At 42.0% G+C, this 21,319-nt stretch overlaps 1 protein-coding gene across 1 annotated transcript; it reads left to right on the top strand.

Moving 5' to 3' along the window:
• The first annotated feature begins 18,623 nt into the window (after window positions 1-18,623).
• On the top strand, window positions 18,624-19,582 carry LOC147897631 (uncharacterized). The gene is made up of 3 exons (XM_087380068.1): window positions 18,624-18,767; window positions 18,861-19,142; window positions 19,289-19,582. Exons 1-3 carry the CDS (start codon window positions 18,624-18,626, stop codon window positions 19,580-19,582), a joined length of 720 nt encoding a protein of 239 aa, XP_087236194.1.
• The last annotated feature ends 1,737 nt before the right edge of the window (window positions 19,583-21,319 follow it).

The raw sequence follows: 21,319 nt of genomic DNA, 5'->3' as shown, positions 1-21,319 counted from the left end.
TATTGCGTTTTGGAGTTGTAATATTTTATTTGGAATTGTAATTAAAATGCGGTTGGCTGTAAGAATTGAATTACAGAATGTGGATATGGGATTCTTGTAACTATATAGCATACACAACATACACAGTATTCTGTAAAAAAAAAATTTTAAAAAAAGGCACGTCTATCAGTGCGTTTAAAAACGTGTTTATATTCGCATCTGTCTGTTCGCCTTGCGTCTATACATGCGTCTATCAAAGCGTTTATAGGCGCATCTATTTATGCGTGTATGAGCGCATCTATACGCGTGTAAGTTTGATATATAGACGCGCACTTAGACGTGGGTCTCCTGACGCGCAAATAGACGCACAAATAGACGCGCCTGTAAGTTTTTTATTTAGTTCATGAAACACGTCTGTGCGCGCGTCTATGGGTGCTTTGTCTTGTTGTGAAGCTCATGCTCTATGCTTATGCTTATGCTTAAGCATAAGCATAAGTATAAGCTCATGCTTATGCTCATGCGGAAAAAGAGAAGGAGCTTATGCTCATGCGGAAAAAGAGAATGAAAGAAGCATATGCTTCTCTCATTCTCTATTTCCGCATAAGCTTATGCGGAAACTTACGCATAAGCTCATGCTCATGCATGAGCATAAGCATGAGTTTATGCTCATGCTTATGCTTAAGCATAAGCATAAGCATAAGCTCATGCTTATGCTCATGCGGAAAAAGAGAAGGAGCTTATGCTCATGCGGAAAAAGAGAATGAGAGAAGCATATGCTTCTCTCATTCTCTATTTCCGCATAAGCTTATGCGGAAACTTACGCATAAGCTCATGCTCATGCATGAGCATAAGCATGAGTTTATGCTCATGCTTATGCTTAAGCATAAGCATAGGCATAAGCTCATGCTTATGCTCATGCAGAAAAAGAGAAGGAGCTTATGCTCATGCGGAAATAGAGAATGAGAGAAGCATATGCTTCTCTCATTCTCTATTTCCGCATAAGCTTATGCGGAAACTTACGCATAAGCTCATGCTCATGCATGAGCATAAGCATGAGTTTATGCTCATGCTTATGCTTAAGCATAAGCATAAGCTCATGCTTATGCTCATGCGGAAATAGAGAAGGAGCTTATGCTCATGCGGAAAAAGAGCTTATGCGAATGAGAGAAGGGGGAAATAGAGAAGGGGGAATGAGAGAAGCATAAGCATAAGAGAATAAGAGGGAAAGGAAATAGAGAATAAGAGGGAAAGGAAAGAGAGAAGGGAAAAGAGAGAGGGGGAAAGAGAGAAGGGGGAAAGAGAGAATAAGAGAAGAGGGAAAAATGAGAAGGGGGAAAAATGAGAAAAAGAGAAGGGGGAAGACGGAAAGAGAGAGAGGGGAAGAGAGGGTTCCTACGCCCATCACTGCAGCTAGCGCTTAAGGCGCTAGCTGCAGGCCAATGCAAATAACAAAAATATATTAAATGGAAAGAAGAGGGAGCACTTACCTGTAAAAGTATGTCCCGCTCGGTGTAGTGGACTGGCCCCACAAAAGAGAGAGTATGTCCCGCTCGGTGTAGTGGACTGGCCCTACAAAAGAGAGAAAACAACCCATTTTTTCAAATAAGATGTTAGTGGAAAGAGGAGATCACAAAAGCAACTTCTTGAAAGGAGACAAGGAAAGAGAAGATTGAGGAGACAAGGAAAGGAGGAGATTGAGGAGACAAGGAGAAAGAGAAGGAAAGAAATACAGGAAGAAGAGGTGAGTTTTCTTTCTTTCTTTCTTGAAATTTTGTTTTTTGTTTCAATCCTTTCAAATCAAGCATGAAAACTAGTTTACAACTTTAGCAATACAAGTAGAAACACTCACAAAACCAAAGCTAACAAACAAACAACCTACATTGTTGAAACAAACTCACCTCTTGAAGAACTTTCTTTCTGGAAACCAAACAGGGAAAAAGGAGAGAGAGGGAGTACAAGAGGTAGGAGAAGGGTGAGGAGTGGGAAATAGAGTGGGAGGTTGCTTGGAATAGATGGGAGGTCGTCGAAATAGGTGGGAGGAGATTTTGGGTTGCTTACTTGAGAGATTAGGAATGGCTTGAGCAAAACGCCGCGCGTTTCGTCGTTTCGGGTTTTAACCAACAGCGTCCTGTTTCGTCGCTATATAGCGACGTTTTTAATTTAAAGCTTCGTTATATAAGCGACGTTTTAAATTAAAAACGTCGCTATATAACGACGAAACAGAGCGTCGCTATATAACGACGCTTATTGTTTATTTTTTTGTATAGCCTCTTGTGAAGCTCAAACATGCTATGCTTATAATTGTCAATATCTCCTCTTACTATATAGCCTTACTATATAGGATTTTTTGTTTCAATCCTTACTATATAGCGACGTCATTCTTTTTATATGGCCTAAAGAGAAGCTCAAATTAAACATGCTATGCTCATAATTGTCAATATCGCCTCTTCATGCAAATGTTGTGGTTTTATAAGTGTAGATGGAAGGGACGAGTGGAAGCTCATCCGATGATGCGCCGACGCCCGGGAGCACGAAGTGGCTTACGGAGAGGTTATATTGTCATTGCACTCATTGCAAGCGAGAAGTACGACATCAACGTCGTATTATCATGCGCCACTTGCGGATGTATGGGGAGGAGCTGGAACCAGTACCCCCCATTGGTGTTGCACATGTTGATGGATCATCGGTAAGTCAAAGCTATTTAAGTTCGCAATCTTATTGTATACCCGGAAATAGAAGATCTTCTATTTACACGAATGAGCTTATGACAGGATGAGGAGGGTGACGAGGGTACACATATACCTTCTCACTTTCAACAAGACTATAGTCTCCCGGATGACGACGAGGGTATGGTCGACATGATGGATTCTATTTTTAGGGGCACTACATCCCACGTACACGTGATGTCAGAGTCTGAGGTGAAAATGCGAGAGTTGCAATCAACACAATTGTACGAGGGTGCTAGGATGTCTAAACTACGTGCTTGTCTCTCAATCTTGAATCTACAAGTACAGTATGGGTGGTTGGATACAAGTGTCTCGGCCTTAATGAGGTTAGCCCTTGCATTAATTTGACTCATTATTTGGATATTGTTTGTTTTGAGAATCATCATTTGGATAGTGTCTTTGTCATAGGTTGCTCCAAAACATGTTGCCTGCACCAAATACCATGCCCGCATCAAGAGATGAAGCGAAAAAGATGCTAACAATGGTGGGTATGGATTATGATACCATCCATGCTTGCCGTAATGATTGTATTCTCTTTCGTCGTGAGCATGGAGATTTGGCTAGTTGTCCAAAGTGTGGGGAACAACGATATAGAGATGACTTGCAGGGTGAGAGGATACCGGTAAAGCTCTTAAGACACTTTCCCATCATTGCAAGAATACAACACATGTTTCGATGCAAATCCATAGCAGAGTTGATGACATGGCATGCATCTCATCGGTCCACTGATCACACATTGAGGATTCCCGCAGATTGTGCAGCTTGGAAGCACATAGATAATCAGTGGCCGGACTTTGCGAGAGAGCCACGCAACTTACATCTTGGGCTAGCCATGGACGGCGTGAATCCTTTCGGGTTACGCTCGACATCTTGGTCGACATGGCCCATAGTCGTGGTGAATTACAATATCCCACCATGGCTAACAATAAAAAAGGGGCACCTCATGCTTGCACTACTTGTGCCAGGAAAGTACAAGGCAAAAAACATGGACGTGTACATGGCACCTTTGATAGAGGAGTTACAGATATTATGGAGAGGAGTGCAGGTCTTTGATATTTCCAGAGCTCCTAGGCATACCAATGATATTTTGGTTAGGGGTATCTTGATGTGGACCATGCATGACTACCCAGGATATGGAGAGTGCGCAGGTACGTGGTTATGTCTTTACATGTACAATGAGGGATTATGCTTTTTTTACTCTCTTTTGCACGCATGTCTTGTACTAACATATTCATGCACGCGTGCAGGACTTGTTACAAGTGGGTACCATGCTTGTCCTGTTTGTGGACCCGCTCTGAAATCGCTTACACGCTACTCCAAACATATGAGGAAAAATGTTTATGAAGGTCATGCTCGATACCTTCCGCTCGACCATCTCGCACGTGGAGGTCAGCTTGATCCACCACCATCATATTTGAAAGCAAGTGATTGGATTCAAGCTTGGAGGGAGAATGGAGAGGAACCTCCTCCTGGTATGAAGAGGCTATCGATCTTTCACGAGCTTCCTTATTGGGATCAGTTACAAATCAATCATCTCTTAGATCCCATGCATATCTTTAAGAATGTGGGGGCTACCATTTGGGCACACTTGGTTGGTTCCAAGGACTCGAGAGGAGTGCGAGAAGACTTGCGTGCTATGAATAGGATGTCTCGTTTGTGGCCCCAAGTGCATGCTTCAGGAAAAGTTGTCCTCCCGAAAGCAACGTGGATCCTCTCTATGAGGGAGGAGGCAGCGATCAAGGCAGACATTGCCTCTTTTCAAACACCGACAGGGTACATGCGTTGCTTGAAAGGAGCATTTTCAAAGGACAATAAGCTTAGTGGCGTCAAGTCCCATGATTGGCACAAGGTCTTACAGGTATTCTAAGTAGAATTAGTGTACCGATAATAGTGATGCATTAGCGTAATTATTATTATGTTATATTGTTGACATGATTTCATTGTTGCTTTGATAGTTCATCCTTCCAATTACAATAAAAGGGTGCTTACAAGAAGATGTTAGAAATGCTATATTCAAGATCTGTGGTATTGTGAGGTATGCTTACTATCAATTCGCATTATGTATTTTCTTCATGGACATGTGAAATAGGTGGATATCTCAAATATCTTACATATGCATGGACATGTGAAATAGGTGGATATCTCAAAAAGAGATCTCTATATCGAGCATCGAGAAGGCTAGGGTGGAATCCATCGAAGCCGTATGCTTGCTTGAGAAGCACTTTCCCTCAAGCATTATGACAACTCAAGTCCACTTGCTTGTGCACATAGTTGATGAGGTGGCTATAGCAGGTACCGTTCATAATCGATGGATGTTTTTTCTCGAGCGGTTTATGAAAACTTTAAAGGGGTTTGTAAGACAAAGAGCAAGACCAGAAGCAAGCATGGCAGAGGGATGGCTTGTGCAAGAGTCATTAGTATATATCACAGAGTTTCTTGCATCCACGGATCCTGATATGCCGCAAGCTTGGCACAACAAGGATGATGATCGCATCATTGGCGAGGTCCCCCAAGGAAAAGGGATTGAAAGAAAGATGAGCGAAGAGCAAATGGAGAAATTCAATAAGTTTTGTATCCTCAATAGCCCTGAGATGCAGAAGTGGATTGAGAGATATGAAGTGGCCAAAGCAGAGAGAATAAATGCAAGGACGAGATTCAGAGTAATGTACAGGCGATCACAACCATATCCACGAGATCTGGCTCTTCTCCCTACTCACATGTCACTTGATTGGCTACAACTAGCTGTACGTAAAGCCGAACGTGATGGAGAGACAATAAACGAGCGCGAGCGGGAGTTATCATCTGGATGTATGGTGCATGTAAGTTTCTTATCTCTTGACGTAATTAAGTAATTATTTGTGGCAATATATGCTATAAAATAGGTGCATCTTCATTGATTTAATGATGCTCTTTTACAGTACAAAAAGTACAGTGCATTATGGTCATATGGACGACATTTTCGCGTGGAACGCATCGATTCAAAGAGAGTCACGTATGATTGTGGAGTCATGGCTAACTTCACACAAGATAGCCGAGCAAGTGCTTCGGATACCAATCTTCTCTCCTCACAGTTGGATTATTGTGGAACCATACGCGACATCTATAAAATTGATTTCAGACGATTTACTATTTTCATTCTTGATGTAAAATGGTTTAGAACTACTTACAACGGTCCCCATGCGATAGTGAGAAAAGATAGTAGCGGTCTCTTTGCAATAGACTCCACCAAACATTGGACCGATGAAAGTGATACTTTTGTTCTTCCCGAGCACTGTCAGCAGGTGCATACTAATGATTTAATTAGTCGAAGCTTTCATTTTTAAAGTCCATTGATATATATATAATTGACGACATTTGGCACCCATCTTCAATATAGGTGGTTTTTCATCCGGATCGTTCTGATCCAAGATGGTGGTACGTGATCCAAGTTGCACCACGAAGTAAGCAAATTTTTGAAGATCGAGATGTGGATATGGAGATGCCACTACCAATGCCGGATCCAATTGATGAATCTAGCGAAGAAGATGTAGATCACCATATGAGGCAAGAGGAAGATGCGCATAATGACATCGCATGGGAGGAGGATGGAGATCACGATATTGACGAAGAAGACAACAATCATCAAGATCAATCACCACACTTAAGCTTTATTGAAGAAGATGATCAAATACTTTTAGGTGAACGTACGATACTAGAGTACGATGATGATATAGGAGATCAACTCGGTATAGAGTTGGAGATAGACTTGCTTGGCGCCTTAGACTTGGCTCAAGATGAAACAGTTGATGTAAATGCTCTTATTTGATTTTTCTCATCTCAAACTTGGACATGAATATATGAGCTTCAAAGGCTTGATGTACATGCTCTCATTTTTTAATTCTCTATGAGCTCAAACATGTATGAAAATTTAAAAAATTTTGTCATTGGAAAAAAATAATTTTTAAGGCCTAAAAAAAAAAAAAACCTCTCTGTAAAACGTCGCTATAATATTTTGTCTCAGTGTCACTATATAGCGACTTTTACTAACGTCGCTATATAGCGACGATTTACGAAACCCGATTTTTATACCGACGATTAACGCTAAGCGGGCGCTAATCGTCGGTACGTAAACGTCGCAATAGGATGCGTGTGTAGTAGTGAACACTATGAATGAGTCTTTGTTTCAACTGGAAAAGGAATCCAATTAGTCTTCCATCTCCAAACACCTAGGTTAGCTGACTTTGGTTTGAGACCCACATATAGGGTTCATCTATTCCTTTTGTATGTAGAGAGAGTACTTTTGGCTTTCACAACTAAGAAGAGGAAAATTGTTTTCAGCCTCCACCTTTGTGTGTATTCCCCCATTGCGTATGTGAGAAAGCTGCAAGTGAGACTCCTTACTTCTCTCCCACTCTGAACATTGCCGGAGCTATCAACCTCCATGTAGGCAATCATGGATTTTAGAGTTTCTATTCTGACATGCAGAAAATGTTTTTCTATTTCTGCTGCAATCTCATATGCCTCCATGGCATTGGCCGTATCATTCTTCACCTTCTTGCATTTTGCCTTCTCAAGAGACTCCATTGCCTTTTTGTATTCCTCCCTCGCTGCAGCTAGCATATTTTCTCTGTCTTGCAACAGTATCACTGCAGATTTGAAATTCTCCGACCTGGCATCTTCTGCGCCTGAGGTTGGCCACCCTTAGCTACTCGCATCAAAACAAACGATTCCACCAACAAAAGCTTGGGAAGCCAAAGGAGTTCCAGATTTCCTCTTAATGTCGTCCTTCTTACCGTCGAACTTTTGCTGGAGCTTGTCTTGATGTTGGACCAGCAGGGAGATTATGCTCTCAGCAAAATGTGCCCAAACAATCAACCCTGTGTTTGTCCTGTCCATACTCATAAGCAAATCCTCTCGCAAATGAGAGGGACAACTCCAAGTTGAATGGAGATTCTTAATAGGCATTTAGATGAAATTCTAGAAGTCAGGAGTATACCTCGGGCTTGACTAGCCGGCACTTTATTTGTTCTTTTTTTTCTTTCCCCTGCCGAAGGTGGGAAAAAACAGTCAACCGGAACCTATCCAGAACATCAAGTTCTATGAGTTGGCGGGGGTTCAGGCCCACCAAGCTCAGGCCATACTCTGCGTGGAATTCCTCCTTGGTCTTGCAAAACACCTTCTGGCATGGAGTGTCAATGTGGGGTGCTTTAAACCTTGACATTGCCCCAAAAAGTGAACTGAATACTGATACTGCAAATTTAAAATATAGACATGTACACAGACAAACATCTGATATGGACTCTAAAAAAGGAAAGAGATATACTCTTAAAGACACAGTTAAAACAGATATAGATTGTGTTAAAACAGTTAAAACAATAAAGCTAATTTGTGGCTACATGACATTCGACAAGCCAACATTGTATGCTAAAGAGGATTTGAAAAGGCAAGATGTAGAAGCTTTGTCACCAGCCAAACTCTTCTATGAAGTCTTTATCTAATACCGTCATGTCTTTGCACCTCATTTTCATGCATGCGCAAGCTGAACATGAATTTGTATTGAAGGGTTCTCTTCCTCTCATCGTTATAGAGGCCCTCTCCATTAGTTTCATAGTGGAGGGCTCCGAACTCGCCAACAGTCCTACATTTCGAAGCTGGATGCTACAAACAAGTAAGGAGCTCATTTTTACAGAAAGAACAGTCCTACGTTTGGAGGAGCTCATTTTTATAGAAAGAGCAGTCCTATGTTTAGAAGCTTCAGAATTGATGGCTACTTTTGGACAAGCAAGGAGCTTGTTTCAAAAAAAGAACAATCCTGGAGCTATGTCATCTCACCTGGTCCACCTGCTCGTGCAAGAAGGATGTCGCTAGGCTTCGCTTGCAACTCGCTCCAGCTCATGATTAGCAATAGAAGAAGCAGACTTTAGCAGAAGGAAGAAGAAGACCAGGAAGGAAGCTTTGCATGTGCTGCATAGGGCTTGGTTCACGAAAAACTTTCGTTTCGTCTACAAGTGTGGGTGAGAGACGAAATCTACAGTCAGTGTAGTGTGTGTCACCAAAATCATAACAATCTGTTACACTGAGTTAGTTGGTAAAGGCTTTCACTCATCCATGATTCAGTTACACGCTTTTTAAAAAGATTGTTCACCCCTCTACTTGTTGCTAATATATTACTATTGGGGCACCACTATTTAGCACATGCAAGTGTACCACCTTACCATGCACCCACCCATGGACTAAAATTCATGAATCCTGTCGCACCTTGATCTAGCGTGATGTGTGTCTCGTGAAGGAATACGATGAGATGACGATGGAAAAGATGAATATGAAGAAGCATGAGATGAACGAATAGAGATCAATCCATTACAATTCAAGATGAACATCTAATGGACACGTCTATGTAACTAATTTGCATGGAAACTTTCCTATGGAAACTACCAAGTGTGCAAGAATAGAATCCAATGGTCCATAATTTTTGAATCTAATCTAACGATCCAAAATTCTCCAATCATCCCCTAAACCTCTACGTAACAGAGAAAAGAGATGTGTCCAATATATCAACGTAACATTTCACCGAGCATATATATCATCTTTTGAAACGTAACATTTTGGGTAAAGCAAGAAGGAAGAAGGCTTCATACATGGCTATGGCGCAGCAGCAGCAGCAGAGCTTGCTTGCTCTCATCCACCTCTACAGCAGCGAACGCCTCGCTCACGGTTAGTTTCCTCCTCTCAATCTTCTTCCTTTCACGCTTCTCAATCTCCTTCCTTTCTTGATAGCTTTAACGATGCGTAAATCATTGTCCATATCGAAGAATTTCTATCGAATGACGGCTTTAACGGTGCATGGATGAATATCGAGTTGCCTTGGCCCTTAATCTATTCGAGTCACGCTGCATCAATCTTTCTGAAAGACACAAGAATTACTATCATGCTTCAGCGCACTGCTCCATATAGTTTCTCCTTAGCCTTCTTGATGAAATCCTCCTTTCAGCAAGGATTCAATTTCAGCAAGATGAGATGGCCAAAACGAAAAATGAAACTGAAGCTCTGGAGGCAAGCTCTCTCTCTCTCTCTCTCTCTCACACACACACACACACACACAGAGGCAGGCAGGCTTTGTACAGTGCATCGGAGTCAAACTTGAAGTTTGTGTACGTAAAATCCACATGCATGGAGGATTACATGAACATTTCAGTTACAGATGCGTCAAATTTGGGCCAGATTTTTAGAACGTGTACTGGAAATTGAGTCCATGAAATATATCAAAGGATTGATTCCAATTAGCAATGCAACAGATTCAATATTTCTTGAAATGCTACAGTAAAAACAAGGAAACCATGGCCGGGTATATATTGAAACAATGTCAAAATCACTCTTCAGACAACTAGATTGAAATTTGAGATTTTAGCTTAAATCCAAAAAATTATGGGATTAATATAAGTCTTTTCTGCACTAACTTGTTTGTTGGTCATGACATGATGATGTAATGGTCAATATCCAGCAAGAACAGCGGCTCTTAAGGTATGCTGAAAACACATGATAAATCTTAAGGTTTGCTGAAAACACACCATAAAGTATCTTTATTGCATTTATTCACAAACGAAGTAGATCTAAAGCAATTGTTGCCCTTTGTTCATGCAGGGATAATTTTATGGCGGCAATGTTGCAAATGAATGAAAAATTACGGTTGGATTTTCTTCTACCCATTCCTATTTTATACTACAAGGTCCTAATGTTTATGGGTGGATTAAAGAAAGACACGTCTTCTAGTTGAAAGATATCACGAAGATTGGGGGAATTTTTCTCCGATTGAGTGCATGCCCTTCCTAGTCGCTGTAAAAGATAGGCTGAGTTCATTGTTTTTGAGAAAAATCCATGGTAACTGAATGAAGTGTGTAGAAATTTAAAACCAATCGAGGTTCCTCCAAAATATCTCCACCTCATGCTCTTTGGTAGGAAACCAGTGCATCTGCTGACATTATACATACTAGGTGTTTATGAGGTTGGGCAACAAGATCAGCCACCATAATAGCACGTGCACGTGGTGTTCATGCCAAATGATGTGTGCGAACAATGTCTGTAGCATTCCTCCACGCTTCTTTTCTTGAGAAGCCATGCATTGCACACATCAATTTTAGAAATGGAGTGTCCAAGGGCACATGAGTTGAACATCATTATGTGAAGGTCAAAGAGCTGTTCAGCAAATGCATTATTGAACCGATTTGGTCTGCGAGTATGTACTTAGAGATCTAATGCTTTTGCACTGTGAGCAAGACAGGGACCTTCCTTCATCCTTCTACCTTCCTCACCTACTTTAGTAATGCACCTTCAGCCGTCTTTCACTTGGATCCTTCTAGCCCATAAACAACATACCAGTGGCTGTTAAGAAAATCTGGCTGTAGTTCTCAGAAAGTCTCACCTCTAACTTGTACTGCCTTTGAATCATCCTGATGAGTGCTAACCCCTTCTCAAAGGAATCCGTGTGCCCTTAATGAAGGCTAGGATGAATTGCAACAAGCTTTTGGCCAGAAAAACGAGATGGGGGACTATATATAGCAGATTTTTGCGCTACAATTCGAGAGAGAGCCCAAGAGCGGGTATGCATCACAGAGTGGAGGGGTCCTTCTTGAGGCTCAAAGTGCCTTGCCTTGAGGCAAGTTCTTAACCTTGAACTTTATATTTCTTGTCATTTAATCCATGCCCAGTCAGCTGTTTTCTTGTCGAAAAGGAAGTTGAGCCCACCACTTTGCATCCTGCGTGTGAGTGGTTTTGTATTTTTGGAGGGAGTTCTCTCCTTGGCTCCAACGTCCAGCCGCCTCCATTAAGGCTTCTTTCCTCCTTGGGTACACCTTCCAATAGTCACTTAGAAGGGCCAATCAATTCAAATGCCCGTTTGAATTGAACCCTTTAGCCATAGTTGGGGAGTCCAACCTTACCATGGGGGCTGCTCCCCTTGGTTAGGTCTTAGACATGTCAAAGGGTTGCTCCCCCTTTGACCCAAAAGAGGGCAAGGACCTCCTCCTTGCTGCCGATGTCGAGTCCGGAGGGAATGATGAAGGAGGGACTGAGGCTCAGTCCCTTGTCAACGGGCCACCCATTACATCCTCCCCCCCCCCCCCCCCCCCGGATTTCCAAAAGCTGGAGCTTTCTTGGCTTCCCTAAAGCGGGAGGTTTCTTAACTTTCCCAAAAGCGGCTTTAGAGCTTTTCTCCAAAAGTGGGTGCTTTCTCCTAGAAATGGGTGTCTCTTTTGCTTTTGCCTCAAGTGGGCCCTCCATCCAAGTGGGGGGCCACTTGTTCTTTTCCTTAAAAAGTGAGAGAATTTAGAACTCTCCAATGTCAATGTCCTACATGTGCATTACATGGACAATATCCAACACTTTGACCCATTGGAGGTTAGCCGCATGCATGCATTCTAGCTCTTGGATTATTCTAGAAAATACAAGAATGTCATCAAAGAAAGTACCTGTGAAATGTTTGTGTGGTCGGACAAATCCAATCAGACAAATCCGATCCATCATTCTATTGAAAGTAGATGGAGCGTTTGTTAAGCCAAAAGGCATGACTAAAAACTCATTTAATCCAAAAGTCCTTTGAAAAGCTATCCTATGGATATCCTAAGGATGATTCCTTATTTGGTGGTAGTCACTCTTTAGATCAATCTTGCTGAAAATAGTGGCTCCCTTCAACCTATCCAATACATCATCTATGTGTGGAATCGGAAACCTATTGATGGTCACCTTATTGAGAACTCTGTAGTCAACACACATACGATAGGACTTATCCTTCTTCTGAACCAACAACATAGGTGAGCAGAAAGGAGAAGAAGTAGGTCGAATAAGTCATGCAGAGAGCAAATCTTGTACACGAGCCATGGTCTCCTTGGTCTGTGTTGATAGGTTGGCTGATTAGGAGGCTCACTCTCCTTGGAATGAGTTCGATGACTTGGCTACTTGAGGTAATTGTCCTAGCAATAAATCTGAAAAACAGTCTTTGAAAGCATCTTGATCTTGGGGATCAAACTCAGCTTTCGGTTCATTCTCTTTTTCTTTAACAAAGATCATGTATGCTGAAACCTAATACTTTATTAATTTTCCAATAGAAGCGTTGGATACAAGTATAATTGTTTCGTTTATTCCCTTACGACAATCCGATGTTCTTTGCTTCTATGACTAAAACTAGTGTTCTTCCGGGCATCATAAGATGTACTTCTTTCTGATGGAACCAATGCATCTCCAAAACTACATCGAATTGATCCCAAGGTGAAACAAAAAAGTCCTCGTGATCCACATAGTTGCTAAAAATAGATCTCAAGTGTGTCAGTAAGGGGCGTCACTGGTACGGATTGTCCTAGGAAAATATGCTGGGCATCGAGAGAGTACCCCAACGCTTCTGTCTTGATCCTTAGTTGCATGGCTAGGTCATGAGAGCTGAAATTATCCACTGCTCCGAGATTGAACAAATTCAATACATTTCGATCTCGTACTTTGCCCCATGAGAGACAGAGTTCCCTGGCCTCTGGATCGGCTGCTCTCCCTACAAGGACTCCGCCTACCAAAGGGCGGTTCTTCTGGCCTTTTTGGGTCCTTTGAGTTCTTGGATATTTCGGGGTAGTCGGCTGCCAAGTGTCCTTGTGTCCCACATCCAAAATACCTTTCCTCCTTTGGAAGGTCTAGATCTGTTCTGGAGTGAGTTGGAATTTCCTTTAGAGGGCTTTGGTTCACTCCTCAGCTTCTGTGGATGAGACTTCTTTTCAAATCTTGGTGGCATTGAAGACTTCTTTCCTGGTCGTCGTGGTACCGTGTTCTTCTTTTCTTATCCTACCTTCTTTGCTTTCTCAAAGGAAGGGTGATCTTTGATAGGCACAGAAGTAGCTGAATGATAACATCCTAAATCTCTGTATTATGCAACAGGGTGTTGTCCTAGGCCCTAGGGTAAGGCAACCATGACTAGAAGAAAAGTATGCCAACTAATGAAACAAGATAAGGCTCAAATGAAGATTCCCCCTTTTTCCAAAACACAAGTGTGCTTTAAGTGCAAGTATGGCCACTCTCCATAGCCCATCATATGTGGGATAACACCTTTTATGCCACATTGGATGTTTTTCCTTCAATGGTTTATGAAAACCTTTAAGGGATTTGTGGCAAAGAGCTAGACCCGAAGCAATCAAGGCAGAGGGATGGCTTCTGCAAGAGTCATTAGTATACATCATAGAGTTTCTTGCATCCATGGATCCCGATATGCTACATGCTTGGAACATCAAGGATGATGATTGTGTGATTGCAGAGTTTCCCCAAGGTGAAGGGATTGAAAGAAATATGAGAGAAGAGAACAGAAAGAAATTCAATAAGTTTTGTGTCCTCAATAGTTCCGAGATGCAAAGATGGGTCGAGAGATATGAAGAGGCCAAAGAAAAAATAATAAATGAGAGGTTAAGATTTAGAGTCATGCATAGGTGGGGGGTGCCATATCCACCGAACCATGCTCTTCTCCCCTGACACATGTCTTGTGATTGGCTACAAGAAGCTCTTCATGAAGCCAAACATGATGGAGAGGACATAACCGATCGAGAGCAGGAGCTTGCAGTCGGATGTATGCCACATGTAAGTTTTTAACCTTTCTATTGGGTATTTATGATCACAATCACTACAAAATGCATCCTCATTATTTTAATCATGTTTTTTTAGTACAAAAAGTATAGTACCTTATGGTGACATGGACGAAATTTTCATGTGGAAAGCATCGATTCAAGGAGAGTCACATATGATTGTGGAGTCATGGCTAAGTTTGTAAAAGATAGCCAAGCAAGTGCTTTCAGATACCAATCTTCTCTCATCACAATTAGATTATTGTGGGACCATACGTGACATCTATGAAGTTGATTTTAGATGATTTAATATTTTCATTCTTGATGTCAAATGGTTTAGAACTATCTACAATGGTCCCAATGCTACAGTTAGGAGAGACAGCTATGGTTTCTTTGCTATTGACACCACCAGACCGATGAAAGGGATACCGTTGTTCTTCCAAAGCATTGTGAACAAGTACAAACTAATGAATTTATCAAAAGCTAATAACTTAAATTTTCAAACAAATGTTGACACCTAATTTGTATCTTCAATGTAGGTGGTCTTTCATCTGGATCGTTTGGATCCAAGATGGTGGTACGTGGTCTGATTTACTCCTCGAAGCAGACATATTTTTGAAGATAGGATTGTGGATACGGAGATGCCAGTAGAAGATCCAAATAATGATGCCGATGGATCTAGGGAAGATGATGAAGATGACGATGTGGGCCATGAAGAAGGTGACAATAATGACATTATAATTGAGGAAGGTGGAGATCATGACTTTGGGGAAGAAAAGGGAGAACTAGAGGCCGGTGAACTAGAGGATCAAGTCTTAGGTAGACATAGAATAGGGGATGATGATGTAGGTGATCAATTGTATGTAAACCTTGAGATAGACATATTTGGTGCACAAGACTTGGCTCAATATGAAGCAACCAATGTAAATGCTACAGATTCATAGTTTTGACATTGACGAGACTTCTTACGTATAATTTGGCCCTCACATATTTATAGTGACATTTTATACATTAATTTCTATGTTAAGTTCACTATCAATATATGAGTGTTTTGATCTCAATTTTGATGTACATACTCTTATATTTTTTATCTTTGAAATTTTGATGTACATACTCTTATTTTTTACCCTTGGAAATGACGTTTTGTAAAAACGTCGGTATGGAAAATTGTACGAGCGTCACTTCTAGGATGCTAGCTCTATGAGCTAGGGAGAAGGTGGCTAGGGAATTGTTCTAAACGAGTCGTCTGTGTGGCGAGCGGCTGTGTGGAGAGAGATGGCATGAGTCGGGGGGTATGCTTGCTAGGGGGATCATGACTGCAGGCTGGAAGGACATTGGGCGACAGAGACCATGAGCTCCATGAAACAAGTGAGCAAGAGAGGAGTATCAATGCTTGTGACATCCGATGAAGGAGAGGCAACGAGCTGAAGTAGGCAGATAATCACGTGAGTTGATGGATGAGCCAACTATCAGTGGCGAGCTGATGGTGCGTGCAAAGCACATAGGCTAGAAGCTTTGAGGCTGGGTCTTCTGGACAGAGGTGTAGCATCGCTACAAGAAAGCTGGAGAGCTTTGGAAGAATCTGAGTGTGTTCCGAGAGCAAGCCTAGAGAAGCTGCAGTGCTCAGATCACATGAAGGCCACAGATTCGTGAGCGCTCCATGAGCAAGAAAGGAGCTGCAGTACTGGGTATTATTGCATGAAGGAGAGATGGGCTACGTGGGAGGGTGCAGTCATGAGATGGGGCTGGTTGTATTTCATCAGGAGGTCCTAGGCACGAAGGTGATGGAGGCTCTTCAATCTGATCAAGTGAGTGGGATATTTGAAGTGCGGGTTTTGGTTAAGCTTGTTTACTTGCTCCAAAGTGGACTCAAGGAGGGTCGTGGTGATTATACTAAGCTGATCTAAAGAGAGCATGGAAGGTCTACGTAATTCGGTAAAAGGAAGAGCGCCACTATTGATGATTCCGTGGAGATCCTTGCATGTGATCTTAGGGTACATTAGTGGCTTGAGAAAGCTTAGTAGCGATCGTGTGGTCTCGAAGGTTTGTGTTGAGCTTCAAGGCCAAGACCCTAGCAAAAGCTTTTTGAAGAAGGATAGTGCATGCATGTACACAGAAGCCATGAGGGTTGTGAATAGAAAGGCCGTTTGATTCGAGGATGGTTGATGGATGAAAATCCACAAGGTGGTAGGTTTTAAGCATACAAGGTAGTTGGTTACTTGATGACAATGAGGTCTGGGATGTCAGGGAAGATATGAGCATGGCTGTGATTATACCTTGAGTTATTTGAAAGTGTTCATGGTAGTAATGCAGCTTTGAAGTCGTCATTTTCTTGGGATTTAAGTTTCATGGGTCTTCTATGTATTTTCTGAGCTTGATCTCAGTCAATAGGAGAGCTTGTGTTGAGCTGTGTAATCCACTGGGTTCTTTTTGAGTTTTTTTAGCTTCCAGAGAAAATGTGGCTAGAGTGTGAGTTGTATCAGAAGGTGTCTAGAGAGAAGGATGTTGAATGGATGCCTTTTGCCTTGTGATTGTGTTGTTTGGGTGTTTTAAAGGTGGATGAGGGTGGTTGTGAAGGCAGATTGGGCTCTACTACTTTTGTCCATCCAACGTCTACACTAACACCTTCCCCATCCACCAATCGTGTAGATGATCTTCATGCCCGTGCTTGCAAAGTATCGAAAGACAACGTCAGAAAGAGGCCTTTGTCTTATAGTGGAAAGTTGTTTTGTATTGTACAAAGAGAAATGGACTATGTACATCAAATGTGTAAACTCTTGTTTCATACATGAACAAAAAGTCTTTGATATATCTTCGTGGAAAATAATTGAATATGATTTCTCATACGTTTGAGTAAATATAAAATTTGAGAATTGTAAATGAAGAAAAAAGAAAAATTCCCAAAATTCACATGTGGATAACTGGCAATGTCAATAACAATGTTTTGCATGTTTTTTCAAGATGAAAGGAGAAAGTAGATTTATAGACTATGACATTTAACAAAGGATGAGAATTGGCTTCAAGAAAATCATCCTTCAAAGACTAACATCATTAAAAGGAGGAATCGGAAGATGTGCTTGTTTCTTTAGATCTATCAAAAGCGAAAGGAAAACACCAGGGACAAACTCTTTCAAAGATTGGAAGGATATGGATGGAGCAATACTAGAATCCTTTGAATACAGAGGAAAAAGAGAAGATGGGAGAATGAAATGACAAGATGAGGAAAATATGGAGAACTTTTATGATGTGATAATAATTTATGTTGATTTTCAAATGTGACTTTGAAAACTGAGGTCCAAATTCCAAAAAGCATGTCACATGTGAAGTGCAAGCGTGGAACACCATCAATTATAAACAAAGACAAGGGATATTTTCTTGAGGCATTTTCCTTGTAGGTCTTAAGCTTTGAAGAGATATGTTTAACATTTCTATGGCTCAATAGACCACGTGGGCACCTATTTACCTTATAGAATGATATAAGTTATAACCTTCCATCACAATCTTAAAATTACAATGGTGATGCACTTAGAAGCAAGAGAAAGGGTGACATGAAGGGGTTGGGTTGGTTTGCATCTAGAAGCAAGAGCTAGGGGGTAACTCTAAAAGTGATGTTTAGCTATAATAGCAACACGAGGGTGAGAGGGGGGACGGTCAAAATTTGCGGGTCTTCCAAAGAAATTGGGGGTGCAAAGGGGCAACGATGTTTGAAATCACGTTGGACCAAAATTGGCATAAATATGGTGTATGCTAACAAGAGATTTTTATTGCAAAGTAAGTTGAAGCTATCGTTCATCTTCTTCTTAATTGCAGTAGAAATGAAGGCCTCTTCCATCCACCTCCTTCTTCACAATACTCCTCGCCTCAACGTATTTCTGCCTTCTCCTCCACCATTTCATCTTCTTCGCCACAACCATCCACCTGCATACTCCCGGCGCTCCATCACTTGTCGCAGTTTGCAGCTCGCCACCCCAGCTACGCTCGTTCCTTTAACGCACGACAACTACTTTGTAGCTCCTTCCAAGCGCGGCTTTCTGCCCGTCTCTGACCCTGCCGCCTTCGAGTTTACCGCCGCAGGCGCATCATCGCGACACTCCCTCGTTTCGGCTCCGAGCAACTCCTCCAGCCGGGTGGACGAAGAGGCCATCTCTGGAAAGCCATGCTTCTCCTGTCCTTCCTGGCCCACGCTTACGTTTGGTGCGGAGAGGTTCCCGCAAGCCGCCTGCCGGACAACATAGCTGAACCGTGGCTTGCCATTGCACGGCGTCTAGACGTGCCTCCCATCATTTCTTATGCATGTCTCGTTCTTTCGAATTGGCGACGTATAGATGACACTCTCCCTCTAGAACTTGGAAACATGGCCTGCTGTTATAACTTCACCGGTACTGTAGATGAAGAATGGTTTCTACTCGTTCATGCTGACATCGAAGCCAAGGCAGCAGAAGCGCCGGGTGCGATTATCAGGGCCCAACAAGCCATTCACGACAGGAATGTGGCCGAGGTCTGTACATTATTCCACTGCAAATCCCAGTAACTACATGCTTCTAATAGTTGGCTTGGTTTTAAGTATGCGATTATTGTTACTTCTTGACAGGTGAAGGATAACCTTGCCCTCTTGGCTGGAACTTTGAGATTGATGAGCAAGAGTTTACGGCGAATGCAAGAGAAGTGTGATCCTGACGTCTTCTATCACAGAATTAGGAAGTATATTGCCGGGTGGCGCAACAATCCACGGCTTCCACAGGGATCCATCATGTACGGGGAGGACAGTTTATCATTTTACGGAGCTTCGGGCGCGCAATCGACTATCCTTCCTGCGGTAGATGCTGCCTTGGGTATCCAACATCAAGATGGGTTTCTCAGCTCCTACATACAAGTCAGTACTCCCACTCAAATCTCACAAACAATAACGATGTGGCCACTAATCTGTTTCTAATTCGATCTTCGGATCATTTGTTGCTCTAAATATAATCTCTCGGCGCTATACTATTCTCTGAGCGAAGGAGCTTTATTTTGCAACAGGAAATGCGTTCCTACATGCCTTGTCCGCACAGGCAGTATTTGCAGCGCATCGATGCCGGTCCATCAATTCGAGATTTCGTGAAGCAAAACCTTGAGGAACTGGGAGGAGAATACGACCGATGTATCGTGGAGATTTTCAGGTTCCGCTCTTTGCATAGAGGTCACGCTCAAGGTTACATAAAGAAACCAAGCAAGGAGAGGGAAGAACGAGGGACAGGAGGATCAGATTTTGTGACATATTTGATGCAGAATGCAACAACTACAATAGCTCACAGCGTTGGTTCTCCGGCCTGATTTTTTGTTACCGTGGTGGATGCATCTACGTCCATTTCCATGTGGTAAGGGACCTTGTACATATTCAGTGGGACAACGACAGACCCATATCCTTGGGAGAGAGAAATCACCATGACAATATGACTTCATCAAAGAGGCCTCCTCAAATAGAGACCCATATCCTTTACTCATATACTTCCTTGTGGGAGAGAACAAGGTCAATTTCATGCAATGGACCTGCCCTAGTGAAGTGAATATATGAATAAATTATTCTTTGTTTAAGAATTATTGGAATAAATGAGGGAATGATCTGACTAGTACACGAAGTTTGTACAAGTCATTCTAATCACGTGAAGTTTGTTTGTCGAAATGTGGTCACAAGTAGATTAGTGGATTGTTGTTGGTGCCTTAATGAGTTGGTGTAGCATGTTGTGGCATGTTCATAAAGGTTGTGACACACAAGCATTAAAACTTCACATTGGGAACTTGGCAAATCTTAGAGGCAGATGTACATGCCACAATATTCACCCAACCATTAAGGTTACTGGATAATGATAAGGTAAGCTGCCAACATGAGCATAAGAGAAGGTTCTCTAAGCTTCCATGTATAGTCTAAAGGCCTTTCTGTGCCTCCACAGCCACCTTCCTCCCAATGTTGGCACGGCATGGCAAAAGTTGTGCCTTATGCACTAGAAGATATGTTATGTACCTCGACAAAAGCTAAAATCAATGACCTCTCCAAGTGGTTGAGTTCTCTAAACCTGCAAGAACAAGAAGCTCACAAGTGCACATAGCAACATATTGCCAATGCACTATCGAATGCTCCAATCATTCTCGATTCCAATTGAAGCATCTAAAATAGCAGCTCTTTTTGGGTATCTCAGGTGCTTGAATTGATAGACTCGCATTCTAGCAACTGGCCGTGAGATTGTCCAAGTCGTGTGCACAATGCCAACACTTTATGCAGCACATAAATCTTGAACTCCGTGACAACTTATGATGATTTAATCTCATAATGAGCTATCTATCTTCAGAGAGAAACAAGAAGCTTTTACCTATGACCGCTTTCATCTCGATGGATCTTAGCACCATGGCATGCTACCCAAGCTTGTTCGCCCAGTGCCTCCTCCTGCTTTCTCTCTTGTCCATAATGTGCAAGAGGTTCCCCAAAATCTTGAACCAAAATGATATGAAATCACTCTAATGCTTGTCAATCATTATAAAGATTAACACCAAGGAAATCTTTACTTGGACTTAGATGTAGCTAATCTCACTAATTGATATACCTCCACTGCAAGAGCAACCGCTAGAATAACCGTTGTGATATTCCTTGCTTGTGATACAACGCGATCTTCATCTCGAAAATCTATAGATGTGTGAGACACTCCAAACCTTGAAATCAAGATTGATATAGAGAGAAGGAGAAAACTGAAATACAATAGAAGGAGACTTTATGTTGAATCAAAATCGTTTACAATCAATCCTAGAGTCACAATACTCCATGTACGGAGCTCGAACCACCCGACCACCCTCGAGCTATTCTTACTCTCACTCTCACTCTCACTCACATCAGATTTCTCACTCTCACTCACACCAAGGTGTTTCAATGAATCTCACTCTCACTCAATATGATACAATCATAGATGAAAGAAGAATCTCACTCTCACTCGCACTCTCACTCTCAATCTCGGAGAAATATGCTGCCTTGCTGCTACTGCATATTCTGAGTTTTGGACTTAATAGATCATGGAATTAGAT

This window comes from Dipteris shenzhenensis, chromosome 10 (genome assembly GCF_047967505.1).
Source record: "Dipteris shenzhenensis isolate YYH24624 ecotype China chromosome 10, Dip_SZ_1.0, whole genome shotgun sequence".
NCBI lineage: Eukaryota > Viridiplantae > Streptophyta > Polypodiopsida > Gleicheniales > Dipteridaceae > Dipteris > Dipteris shenzhenensis.
This window is presented reverse-complemented; position numbering and strand designations above follow the sequence as displayed.

Excerpts from the sequence above, each read along its gene's own strand:
- LOC147897631 (XM_087380068.1), top strand. The coding sequence starts at position 18,624 with ATGGCCTGCTGTTATAACTTCACCGGTACTGTAGATGAAGAATGGTTT. Across the intron at positions 18,768-18,860 it reads ACGACAGGAATGTGGCCGAG|GTGAAGGATAACCTTGCCCT; the intron begins GTCTGTACATTA and ends ACTTCTTGACAG. Across the intron at positions 19,143-19,288 it reads TTCTCAGCTCCTACATACAA|GAAATGCGTTCCTACATGCC; the intron begins GTCAGTACTCCC and ends ATTTTGCAACAG.